The sequence below is a fragment of the Notothenia coriiceps genome, unplaced genomic scaffold, assembly GCF_000735185.1.
Source record: "Notothenia coriiceps isolate Sejong01 unplaced genomic scaffold, NC01 NC01_scaffold00008638, whole genome shotgun sequence".
NCBI classification, from domain to species: Eukaryota; Metazoa; Chordata; class Actinopteri; order Perciformes; family Nototheniidae; genus Notothenia; species Notothenia coriiceps.
The window spans coordinates 500,180-514,033 of NW_011341339.1; the positions used below are offsets into that span (position 1 = coordinate 500,180).

At 42.0% G+C, this 13,854-nt stretch overlaps 1 protein-coding gene across 1 annotated transcript in view; it reads left to right on the forward strand.

Moving 5' to 3' along the window:
• The first annotated feature begins 1,204 nt into the window (after positions 1–1,204).
• Positions 1,205–13,854, forward strand: part of usta (uronyl 2-sulfotransferase a) — a 51,920-nt gene continuing 39,270 nt past the window's right edge. Inside the window, exon 1 of the mRNA XM_010770254.1 lies at positions 1,205–1,698. Within this exon, the coding sequence (XP_010768556.1) occupies positions 1,464–1,698 (235 nt within the window). The 5' untranslated portion in view covers positions 1,205–1,463. The remainder of the gene's footprint in view (positions 1,699–13,854) is intronic.

The window sequence follows — 13,854 nt, forward strand, 5'->3', positions numbered from 1 at the left end:
ATGTGTGATTGTCCTGCAGCCAAAATGAAGTTATTTTCTCCCCTTCTACTACTACTTTTACAATAATAATGTTTACCCTAGTATGACGTTAGCAGAGTGCACACAACCTTAGTAATAACAGGTGGGTAGAATCACTGTTTACTACATTTAATGTCAGTTTGTGCATGCTTCCTTCAGGTGCTTTGCTTTTTTCCCACAGTCAAAATAAAGGTAAAATGACACCAGAAATACAAAACAATGTAGTCCCACTGTCAGTAGTTCTAAACCTGGTTTACAACAGCGACCTTACTGACATCCTTACTGTGTAATAAACTGATGTGCTGCAGGGGAGATTGGGTCATAAACCCATAATGAATTCACACTTTTTCTGCTTAGCCTGCAAAAATACTCTACTCCTACGATTCACAGATAATTTACCTGAGGAAAATCCGAGGCAATGGGCCCATCGTAGAATGATTGTGTTCTTTAATACATTTAGTCTTTTAAGCCAAAGTGTTTCTCACAGCCGTTGTTGCTCCCTTGACTACTGTATCCGTCACCAGTGAAAGTCTCAGACGAGGTTGTTATTGTGTTGAATGACGGTTGTCTGTCACCTAAGTGCAGTTGTAGTCTAATGGTGGGTTCTGGCCCCTGCTGTGGAAAAATATATGGCTCAGTGTTCCTTACAGCTGACTTAGGGGAAGGAGAAAGTTTAAAACACACACACACCCACAAACACAGAGAAGTGAGCAGATACTGATCTCACCTTCTTTTCAACACATCAAAGATATACGCCCGTATCTAATGTAGTGATAACACAGCCTGTTCCATTTTATAATAACCACAGGAAATAGGTCACTGTGGTGTTTCTATTAACAATGAAGACATTTCAATGTCATGTCATATTTCAAAATCATGAATAAGCTACTATAGACCTTTATTGTCATCATATTGTCGAGGCTTTGGTTAAGGATAAGGCTACCACTAAATGAGACTTCCACTTCACTGAAATGAAACATGTAAATTCGCAGTTAACTCTTTCCACAGTCTCCTATCAGTCTCTTGGCTGCTTCAAATCAAACTCGTTTCAATGAATGCCCAGCGACTACTTGCCCCCTCCCTCCCCGAACACTGGGTGACGCTGTTTTATGCACTTGATTCCAAACCAAATCTTGTATGAAGTGGAAGTTTTTCCTCTTTCCACGTTCAGTAATCTGACACCCAAAAGACTCCGAGCAGAAGGATGGACCCTTAACTCTGCTGGAAGCACGGAAGGAAGGAACACTTATCCAACGAGGGCAAACGAGAGGGACCGAGCAGAAGCGAAACGCTGTGCGCAGAAAACAACCCCGTGGCTGCGGCAGCTGAGGAGAGCCTGCGCGTCTCCAAAACAACTGGCCGTCCGACTCAAATGCTCTCTAAGCGACAAGTTTCACTTTCCACATGCGGATGGGTGACTTTTCACGGCACTTTGTGAGGAGGAGATGATGAAGAATTTCAGCAGCAGTTCCCTTCACAGCAACAACAACCAGACTACCAACCACGTTAGAGAGCGAAACAACAGAAAGTACAGCTTACTCTCTGCCCTACCGCTGCGATTTTCCTTGCGAGGTTATGGTTTCTGCATGGCTACGCTGTTCCTCTTCTGTTTCGCCTCTCTGTTTTACCAGCTGAACGGAGGACCCCCTAAAATCCTGCTGGACATCCGACAGTATCTCGGTAAGAACTTTTCATTTTCCTCTGCTGGCTTAAGCGCGTCATCAAAGATAGTTTTTTGAATAGAAGTTGCACTGAAAGTCTAAACGTCCTGCTTCGGTTAGATCTTTCAATGAAAGTTGATCCAAAAATAAAAGAGGATTATCAACGTTTGAACCTCTCGCTAGCTACTGGGAAAAAGTGTCTTTTATGAATGCAACCTGAGGCTAGTGTCCCAGCGACCCATTTACCTCAAAGTTAATTTATTTTCGTCATTCATAACCCTTAAACCACCAAAGTTGCTCCAAGCGAACCTGCTTTAGACGCATTCAGCAAAAATTTGCGTAAATACTTATATTTGAATGTGCACAGCTGTCTCTGTTTTTAAAATGTAATATCCATCCGTTCTTTAAAAGTCCACTAATTCACACTAAAAACCTAAAGGAATGCACTCCTCTTTGCAACATTTGAATATCAGTTCTGACTTGTCCGAGGTAGATTGGGATCTATTTTGGTAACAAGAATTTAGCAACTGTAAAGATTCAAGCTGTATGTGGATTATGACTGACACCTCTTCTTGTACAGCCAGCTGATGCGCTCCAGCCACAGGGAGCTCATTACGCACGACTGGCACCGGTGGAACAAGCGCAACAGTGTTCTAAAGGCTAAATGTATGCTGGTGTTTTAGTATAGGAGAACATGCTATGACTTAGACCTGATGTTTCTTTAATTGATACAGTAAAGGGAATGTGGAGTTGTCTGTTCTGATATGAAGTTGCCAACTGTTTTCATATCAAATACATTTCAAATGCCTAAGGGAACACTTCAAAATGAGATTTCCCTAGATATGACTTGGCACTTATATTACTATCATTATGCTTTACCAAGTGATAACAAGAAGAAACGATAAGACATATGACAGCTCTGTTCTGAGGTCAGGCTGGATTAGATATATCAATATTTTAAAAAGGGTGTGTGTGTGTGTGTGTGTGTGTGTGTGTGTGTGTGCGTGTGCGTGTGTGCGCGCGCCAGTGGCTGATACAATTCTTATCGACATGTCTGTCTGTCACTGCTACAACTCGGGCTGCAGCTGGGACATGTGTTTGTGTGTTGAAAGGAGTTTGTGTTCCTAACTTCCTACCTATTTCTCGCAGAGGGCTTGAGGCTTTATGACGTGATAAACATCTGGAACAGAATAAGGGTCACTCACCAAGTCAGCCACTAATCCCGTGGGTCAGATTGATTTCCTCACTCACACACACAAAACAGGCATGAACACACACGCTTGCACACAGCAGCTGTCAGAAAATCATTGTGATTTGGTCAAGTGTTGCAAAACAAACACATACATTTGCCATATGTAGAATTTAAAGTACAGGAACAATGTTTTTTTAAATAATGTGCTGAACAAATTGAAAGCCAGTTTTAAAGCTTTATTTTCATCTAAAAATGCAGCGTTAGTACACACTGAAGCATAGTCACTCCAAAGAATCATTGCAGCCCTAAAGGTGATTTAGATGTTGCAGCAGTCAATACAATACATTATTAATTTTCAGTAATTTACGAAAGCCACTGTAATGGGCACAGTCTGACTGCTGTAATGTATCTTACACTTATGCCCTCACTAAGAAGCACTCTGCTTCTAAGAATGCTCTGCAACCTAAAGGTGCACACACACACTTAAGTTACAAGTTGAATCTCAAACCCCTTATCATACAGGATAATGCAAAAGTATGTACTATTAGCACAACCAGACCAGCAAACAGATGCAGACAAATCTAATATTTACACTGTCATAATTCAGCATGTAGGCCATGAGAGCAGCGAGCCGCTCTATTAAAAGATGAATGAGTGGGCCCACCTGCATGACGTGATCTTGACTGGAGCACAGAGACCCTAAGGGCCTGAGCCTGTCTCACACACTGACTCCTCTATACTCTATTGACCTCAGGAGGGGGGGTACTTATGTAACAGTGACACAAACACACTGTAGCACCTCCGTCAGGGTCATGGTGAGTAATCTTCTCAGCTCATTACGATGATGGGGCGAGGAAAAAGTGCTTTGTTCCACAATCTGAAGACTGCTACTGGATAAATTACGCGTTAAAGTGATTAATAAGTCATATTTGCTTTATGTATGGCCATTTTTTAAGTGGGATTTATATGACTTGAGGTAAAACTTGTTGTGTTCTTTTCAGAGAAGTAATTGATGGTGTACGGGAGAAGAGAATTAGAGGGAACTAGATCCATAGGCTTCAGATGTAGTCTTGGGTAGAACATCAAGACATCTGGTAGAAAGGAAGGAAGGTGGAACATTCTTATGTTTTGAACTGGTTTGAAGGAAAGTTATTTGGGCATAGAAATAAATGTTTCACAGGTTTTTTTCTCTGTCACCCTTACCCCCATCAATTACAGAGTCTCTCTTCCAGTCTTCAATCTACTTTTTCTGTCCAGTCATGGATGGGACAGAGTAACAGGTTGTGAAAGAAGGGAACTGAAAACTCCAGCCCACAAACTGGAATTGGAAACTGGAACTAACGAGAAAAGGACAGGAGATCTATACTTGTGTTACTTTTGACTGCACTGTGCCAAGATGAATGTGAAGGTTCCTGGTGGTGTAAGTTAAATTGGCCGTGGGTGCGTACTGGAAAGAGAATAGTTCATTTTGTGTGAGTGTATGTGTGTGTGTGCATTTTGCATGTGTGTGTTTCAGTCCAACGCTCTTTAGAGGGGAACAGACTCTGTTTTGTTTGGGCCAGCGGGGAGGTTGGTGTTTGAGCGTGTCACTCAGCGTTTAACTGCAGAAACTCAAACGTGGGTCCCGGGTCGATTGCCTGTCATGGACTCTCTCACACTTTCTTAATCTCCTTTCACTATTACCTTTACCAATCCAGCAGCCTTGCTAAAAACCCTATGAGTGATGTGTCTGTCTTGCAATATTGTGTGTGACTTTATGTGGGAACCCAAATCACACCTGACTGTGTAGCAGATTCTCGAGAAGCTCCAAGTTCTGTTTTTGAAGTGGACAATTATTTCTACCACTGTTGGCCGCCCTGACTGTGACTAAGTGATTAGTAGTCATTTCTGGACTATTTATATGGTCTCAATTGGCCCCAGTTTGGTTGAAATGCAACATATAACAGAGTGAAATATGAAAGGATTTAGAAAAGGCTCGCCCATTCAAGAGTTTGAAGCTTTAGCTGTCTTCAATATTGCACGCCATCCTCTTGTAGCTCTTCAGAGCAAAGAGAGCCAAACAGTCGAATGATCTTTCTCTGTTCTCTTAAATCTCCTAGTTATCGAGATGGATCTTTCTGGTTTAGCCAGGATATAGTGTGCCGAAACCCTCCATGTGAACAAATGTAATGTACTTTCAAGGACTCTTAAGGACACAGGCCTTGCGCTGTGTTTTTACGGTTCATGATCCCCCCTACATGATTCATTAACACGTTAAAAAACATAAAATACTCACACAAATGAATTGAACTTCTCAGTAACTGTCCAGGGAAATGGTGGAGTTGTAGACTGCAGGGCGGTGTTGAGGATTAGACAGGTATGTGTGGACACAGAGGGAGCCTCAGTTTCTGTTCAATTAACTGTAATGCTGGCCAGTAAGTGAATGAAAACCAATTATGAATTCAAATAAAGTATTGTGGTATAATGGTGATTGACCATTGGGTATAAGTCGTGATTTTAAATAAACTTTACACTCAGAAGAAAGTGTGGGGAGTAATACAGAGAGGGAAAGTGAAAGGTTGCCTGCTGTGAGCTTGATGAGGACAATACAAAGTGCTTCAGTGATGCTGTACCTGACCTCTGACAGACAGATTCAAACATACAGACAATGCAAACACACAGAGGGAGGGACCCTTTGCTAATTACAAGTTCTGATTGGATAGACACTGACATGTTTGAGTTTAAACTCTTCAAAACTGCTAGACACGCTGGAGGGACCATTCATTCAGACAAGCTTGAATATATAATCAAAAGCCAAAGTTCTAAAATATGTTACATTGAACCATGTGTGTAGAATACAGTATATTTGATGTGCTATTGCGACCACATGTTATGCTTATTCAATAACAATGTTCATCAATATCTTCATGAAGCAAATACTAACTGAAGTAATGAAAAAGCATTAAGCAACTTGAAGGAAAAATGAAAGATAAATGTCCTCTCACCACATTGTGGTAGATAAAATATCTCCTTTCTTAGATCATAACTCACTTGTTTTTTGAAGAGGGTGACACACAAACTTCACTTAAGCAAAAAGGCTTTGTTGAGCGAGGCTAACATTGAAGTGTGATTTTTGGAGCAAGCTCGCCACTCCATTCACACGAGAACTTCTGCTTCCTGTTGGAGGATATTAAAAGCAAGGTCTTTATTTCATCCGGTCATATTCTGTTCTTCAAAGTGACACATTTAGTGCACAGACTCTTGGTTCAAAGTGACAGAGTTCAGGCAATTTACCAAAGTGTCAAACAAATTAAAAACCAGGCCAGTGTTGGTCAAGCTGTCATTCCAGATTTTAAAATGATGTACAGGGTTGCCGGGTAGACCAGGCAGACTGTGGGCTCAAGTTGGTCATGTGGAGAAATACTTGAAATGCCTATTCATTCCCTCAATCCTATTATTTTAGTTTTTTGAAAGAGCAATATTTGAGCAGAGCTGGCAAACCGAAGCAAAAACATGCATAAATTGAATACTTAAGACTGCTGCTCTAAGGTAATGTCACGTTTAAGGGGTGAAGATGGAATAATATTTTGCATCCACCCAACACCTCCATCTGAAGTGGCTCATTAGGAGTTGAAGGCAGTACAACTTCCTCCCTCCTCCTACGGTTTGTTAGTCCTCATGGAAGTGTCGAGCAAAAAAATAAGCATTGCCTCCGACAAAACAAAACAACTCCTAACTGACGTCACATCCAGCCTAAATGCCAAAACAATCAGAGGGCTCGTAATACAAGCAGCCCCCCCTGTGAGCAGAGGCTAGCTATGCTCTGTTTATTTACCTGCTTTCTAATGCCAGCTTGTTAATTGGGTTTAGAGGTCAATAAAGAAACCAAAGAAACACAGACATTAGTTCTAGGATTTAAAACAAAATAATAAAATTAAATGAATATTTTATTTTGTTCTAAGCACTTGGTTCTGCATGCTTTGAACAGATTAGCTTATTTAATTTTGCATTAGTTAAAAAAAATTGATGATCTGTTGCTTTCCTTATTTTTCTCCGTTATGAAAATGATATGAACTCATTTTGGAAAAAGCGCTTCATGTTCACCACGTTATTACATAATAAAAGCAATTAGCATTACCAATTACCATCTCCATGCCTGAGAGGCTGCTATTAGTCTCTCCATTGAGACAGGCAAATGCTAAAACAACACAGGGTAATTATCCTCCATTAGTGCATTTGTTTTCACCACACGAAATGAGAGCAGATGCCGGAAAAAATTGCCAATGTACCAACGCTGTTCAACTGCAACTGCTCTTCAAGGCTTGCTGAGCAATGAATGTTATAACCCAGGAGAAATCTCAGATACATTTGTGTTTTTTGATTAAACTTGTGTGCTGGACCACTGCATGAATACCACCAAGGACATTGAAGAAACAATTTAATTAAAACATTGATAGTGTTCATAAAGCCAAGCTCACTTTCCCCCCCAGTATCCAGTCTTATATTTAACTGAGAGATTTGGAAGTGGTATTGGCCATCTAATCTAACTCTGAAAATAAGTGCCTTTACCAAAATATTGTACTATGCCTTTAATGTTCTGAGGAGGACCTTTATTTGCCAATAAAATGAGTAAGTGATGTCCCAAAATGATGAACTATTCCTTGTAAAGGTTTTATATCCCGACCTAATGTAAAAGTGAGGTATGATGTTCCACGCAGCTTAAAGTGTGAGTCTATTAATTTCCGCCTTTCGTACTCTTTATAGCCAAGTTATAAATCGGCTCAGAAGGGGGTTGTTTTTAGGAACTTTGTGCTGTTTTTAGGGGTTGCCAAGACACTGATGATGACTGGTTGTGGTGACTTTTATGTCGTGTCCTGTGGTGGTGCGTGAGCGGGTGGGTCGCTCGGGGGCCCACAGCCACTGGGTGGTACTCTGGCTGATGCTTGTAAGAGGGCGTCTTCATATATCCCATCATTTAAAAGATCAGTGCCAGGATAAATAGAGGTGTCAGCTTACAACATGTAAACTGAATGGCCTGCTCTAATCAGCACCGCCCCGTTCGTCCAGAAGTAAGGAGACCTCTAATCTGAATGGAGGTCCTTTTATGTGAGAATTAGAAACAGAATAATTGCTTTGTGAGCAATTTTGGTTTTCGTAAAAGCTTTGCCCTTCCTCATATATGTGTGCCCTGGTGTTGTTAGCCTATTTGGGAAGTTTCTTTGTTTACTCTGGCGAGTGTTTGAAGCTCTTCACATTCCTCTGTTTATTGCCACTGAACACCCCACATGTTGAGCTCTTGTTTCCGTTCCACTGACCACATATACACTGCATGGCCACATATACACTTGTCACCACACAGCAGGTCTGTGTGTTCACTGAAGTCAAGCAATTATTTTCCAATTTGATCACACAACTGGAGTCTGACTTTTTCAGGCCATGGTGGCAAACAGACAGCCTGAAGCCAAGTAATTGGTTGTTATGGGACTTGTTAAGGAGAAACATGCTGCCCGGTGGCTAGCGGCATACCTTGTTCAAGGAACTCTGCCTATCTTTGTTCTGAGTGAGTTTACCACAGCTCTGTCTGCTAGCCTCATTTCATAGCAATGAAAAAAGTATACGGGGGTTTAAAATAGCAGCTTTAAATATATAGCGGGCAGATAGAGCGGCAATGCCCAACCCAGGTTGTTAAAACCACTGTGTGCTGGTTTGGGGAATTGTGTTGCCCTGCACTTCAAAGTTTTATATAGCCCATTCCTGTTTTGGCTTCATTTGAGTAGATTGAGAAAGACAGATTTGTTGCTGCCTGCTAGAAATTCAATATATATGCAAAATGACAACTTGGTAAAGCAACTACAATGTGTCCCATGGCTATGTTTATGTGAAAAGGGTTACTTGTAGTGATGAACCCAAACAGTATTAGCTGACTGTGCAAGTAAACCATTGATTCTTCTGTCTTTATTAATCTAATTTAATAAATAGCCCTGCTGTTGCTTTCTCTTCTGTAAGTAAACAGCTCGCACACTTACTGAACGTTATTTTGCCCGACACCAGGACTGAGGCCTCAGGGCAAAGTCAGGTGTGGGGTTTTTCAAAGACATCAGAAGTAACCTTTGTGTGAGACTACACATAATTACAGATTATCATTTTTTACAGCCTTAAACTTTTTGATTATGGGGGTCTTTCATCTGCTCTTCAATTGCCTGCTTGCTCCAAAAATGTTGGACATAAATTCTGCAAGACAATGAAAGTATATGTGATGTTGCTTATTTGTGTGAGAGCACATTCATGTATACATATTTAGATGCCTTTAGATAAAACACAACATTACTCAGATGAAGGGAAGACCAAGATACTCAAAGACTCTTTCAGCTGAATTAAATAGTCCCTTCTCTCATTTCTAATATGCTTTTGTTGCAAGAAATGACTATAACGTTATTTTATTGTAATGCAACGTTTTTCTTTGTTTAGTCTAAAAGCGGGTCTATGTTTTACACTCCATCTTTAGTGATTTTACAGGCAACACTCTCTTTACACAAACCACAAAGAATGCATTTATTTTTCTTCAGAGAGAGATAGTTTTTACAGAGCCACTCCACATATCTTAAAGCCAAAATAAATAAAGAGTAAAGCTGCAAAAATGTCTTCTGACTACTCCCACCCACTCTTACAAACAAAGCTGTATGCAGCAGGTCTTTAGTTCTGCTGGTCATTCAGAAAGTCAGCCTGCAGTATAACTGTACGTCAGTCTGTTGTCAGATTTAAGGTCACTTAAAATGATCCCTTTAGGTGTTGACAACCTTTAATGTTCACACTGACAGGCTTTGTATGTGACTCTGTACGTTTATGGTCAAATTAAATGTAGATAAATGTCAGTTTTCTTACTTTTTCTTCTCATTTACCAACTTTAAACTGATACAATTCTTGTCCTCTGGCGTTTTGCACTGCACTCGACACAAAAAACATTTGAATACTTTTTCAGTCATGACTCCTTGTGAACAACCAGAGGAGTTCTACAGTAACTGTCCTTAGAGAATATGGATATTTTATTGCTCTAGAGCTGCTTGCCTGGGCTTGGACAGATTAATGTACTGATGGCAAAATGAAGGGGTGGACGCTCTGAGAACGGCCTGAAAAGCATATTTGAAATGTTCAGATGGAATGTGGTCGTCCCCCGTGGAAAGCAAACCTCACTTGAGCCAAATCTCACACTTATGTCTCAAAATGTGCTCTCCTCCTCTGAAACCAATCTTTGTCTCCCTCGTTCTCTCATAGCAGCTCCTCTTCTTTTTTTTTCTTACACACTTTTGTCTCATCAACTGTCTATCATATATAGACAGAAGTGCAAAATGCAGCTGACAGCACATCATACCCACCCCATAAAACTGAGGGTTGGTGCTAAAATCCACATCTTGACTTCAACTGTCACACCTATGATCTTCAATATCCAGATCTTTTTTTCTTTGTGTTTACCCTCCAAACATTAGATCCCTCGTCTGTTAAAGCCGCAACTGAGACATAGTGTAGCGCTGCAGGTCTAAGCTGTAACCATGTACAAATGTTCTGGTCTGTTGGAGTAGCCGCATTTTCCAGATGTTTAGAAGGGAAATCTTCAGTGAAAGCAACACCTTCCAAAGTTAACCAAGTCCTTAGACACACAAACACTCAGCTTCCAAGAAGTTTTTATTTTTCCCTTCCGGTTAAACTGAGGTTGACTCCTTTATTCTCGGCAGGGCATTGGTTAAGCACAAGAGTCAGCGGGCGTGGTGATTGGCCGTAATTACACGGTTGGAGAATGATGGGTTGCATTTGACTAGTGTGTTCGGAAGAGAGAGTGACGGACTGAAATGGAAGTCTTTTCCCCTTAGTTACTTTGTGACCAAGCACAGAGGTTCAGGAATGTAAGCCTCCACAGTAAAGCTAGTTTCTCCTTTAACAAGAGTTCAAAGGTCATGTTAGGACCTCAGATCAACCCAACTCTGTAGTTCAGGTCTGATTCTTAAAACCACAGTGTTGCTACGCCCCTTGGAAAGCCATCAGTTGTCTGGCCTGGTTCACTGGCCCAGATCCTGGTTGTGTAGTGTTTCCACTGGCCTGGCCCGGAGAAACTTGCCTGCTTCTTGGCCCCCCGGCCCGTCCCTTTCCTGCGGCACCAGTCTGGCTTGGACTGGGCTGACATTGTGCCAGTTGGACCTTCCTGTTCTGTAAATCCATCAGTATTCTGGCCCAAAGATGTTCTAATTCTTTACCACAAAAATTCTCATTTGACACGCTCTCTTCCACAGTTTACCCAGCCTACCTTTTCTTCCTTTTTTTAATTCCTATATTCTCTTTTGCCACTTCCACCCTGGCTTTCTCTATTCTACCCTTCTGTAAGACTGCAAAAAAAACTTGGAAGGAGGATTATTTCCTGGAAAGCAAATGCAGCCTCTTTTTTGCCCCACACACACACACACACACACACACACACACGCACACGCACACGCACACACGCACAAACACACACCCACCACTGAGATCATTGGCTGTGTGGTATTGCCAGCTGGAGCGTTTGTGTCTCTAATCACTAAATGCAGTTGCATTCAATCCTAAACCCCTAGATTTCAAAACCACTGTCTCTCAGAGCTCCCCTGTATCTAACTTGCCTTCCTCCAACCATTAGCGTGACCATTCATGTCCATGTGTAAATAGTTTACACATCTTTTATCTGTGAGAGAGAGTTTGCTGGTGTGTAAACAAGCATCCCCTTGTCAGTGATGCCAAGTGTGCACAATCTTATATTTGTTTATGAATGTACAACTGCTTTTCGGAAAAAAACTAAGTTTGCTGATTTCAGTCCATTAAGACATAAATATGATGATGCCTATACGTACTTGACAGATTTATATAATGTTCCCTGGAAAATGCTGCTGTCTGAGGGGAAAATAGCACTTTTGTGTATGTATGTTTGTAAATGTAGCTTAAGGGAAAATATAGTTAAAGGAGTCTGTTTATTTTAAATGTTTTCCATAGTCTCTCCAAAAACTAAATCTAGGTCTCTCTAGCGCAGCTATACCCTATATCTATCTTTCATGTGCAAGTGTGTTTCCTGTATGTTTTTTCCCAGGTTGTTGTGCTTTGTCTCATAACATGTTGTTTTGCTTCACGTCTCAAGCATGTACCTTAGTGTCAACTTGTCTATAATTAGCCGCTCTGTTTCAACGAGTTGTTTCTGAAGGAGTGAAGCGAACCGCTGACCACAAGCTAGCGTAGCCTAGCCCACATTGCTAAATTAAAGAGAGCTCGATCTTCAAGGCCACGCTTAGCTGGAGCCTGCACTCACAGATGGCAGCCCAGTGCAGTTAGTGACAAGTAAACATACAAAACATTCAGAAAAAAGTCCGCACATTTTGTTTGTTACTGCTGTTTTGATGCACCCTTTTGGATTTCTATCCCTGGGGTTTCCTGGTAGGGGTGGGCAATACCACAAAATCTGGATTCGATCCGATACCAAGTATTTCAGGGCCAGTATCGCCGATACCGATACCGATACTTTTTTAAATGAAAAGCGTCGTATGTACTTTCATATAGGGGAGAGCTGCACAGGGGCGGACTGGCCATTGGGAACACCTGGAGTTTCCCCGGTGGGCCGGTGATGTGTGTGGGCCGGAGGGCCAAATAAAAAAAATAAAAAATGTTTTGCCTGAATCCTACCGGCCCACATTTGTAAGTGTTCCGGCCACTACTTTTTTTTTTTTGCTTACCTAAATCCTACCGGCCCACATTTGTAATGGCGCATTTACACTCCAGGCCTCGCTCGGCCTCGCTCGGTTTGGTTAGGCCTTATTAGGCCCGGCTCACTTTAATGCTGCGCTCACATTACAGTTTAGGAACTGAGGTAGTATCTATAGTAACACAGTGTAGGCGGAGCCGTGACGTCATCTTCAATGAGCGCCCCAGAAAAACAACACAGCCGTTAGTTCTTAGCACTCAGAGCTCACAGCTCTTCATATCTGTTCAGAAACTAAACAAAAGTTAAACAAGTACAAACCACAGACTGTCTGTGTCATGGTGAATACAGTCGCTGGTTTATTTATGTTTGTATAGGCCGTTGTTGTGAGTGTGGACGGTCGGAGCATATATAACGTTAGCTTAGCCAAGCTCCATTTAGAAAACACGCATTTTAAAAGGTTTTTCGCCTGCCGTCTGTCTGCAGACTTGTCAAAGCATTAATTCATGGTTTTTACTAACCGGTATCAGTATGTTGTTACTTCGGCATCATTTTGAAACGTGTATTACAATTAAATCACGGTAAAATATGTTGTAGTTGTAGCCCCCTTGACAGCGATTCTCTCTCTAGTTTAGCAAACTCAGCCCGACTCAGCCCTGTTTGTTGGCCTCGATAGAACCACGATTTAGTCGGGCCAGAAAAAAGGTGAAAAAGTACCCCCGGGCCGGAACTAGGCCAAGTGGAAGCGCAACCAAAAACAGGCCCCGCACGGCTCGGCACGCTTAAAGCGAGCTCCGCGCTGCAGTGTGAATGCGCCATAAGTGTCCCAGCCCAGCCCAGCTCAGTGGGCCACACCCCACTGGGCTGGGGGCTGGACTGGGCCGTTTTGATAGGCTACCTTTGTTCTATCTATCAGTTTCAATTTCACACATCAGGCGCGTAGCAGCTGTCACTGCGCAGTGAACGATCAGGAGTGAGTGACTGAGAGACCTAGCTGGCAGTTGCTTACAGATGGATAAACAAGCTCTAAAGCGTAAAGGCGTTTTTGTATAGTTTGTGTATACAGTATACAGTATTGTAGCGAGCCCTGGGTTCAAAGGGAGGGGCTTGCATAGGGGAGGGGGGGGGGTTACCAGGGAGACGGAGTTCAGGGCGAGTGGCTGTACCCGTAGGATAGAAAACGGGGAAGTGACGTCTGACTCAAGAGGTCGCGCGGCTGTGGAGAAGAACGTGTTGCCCACATTCTGTTACTGAGTTTAGGCTCGTTAGCTAGCAGGTTTATTGTTTTGGGTGCAGTC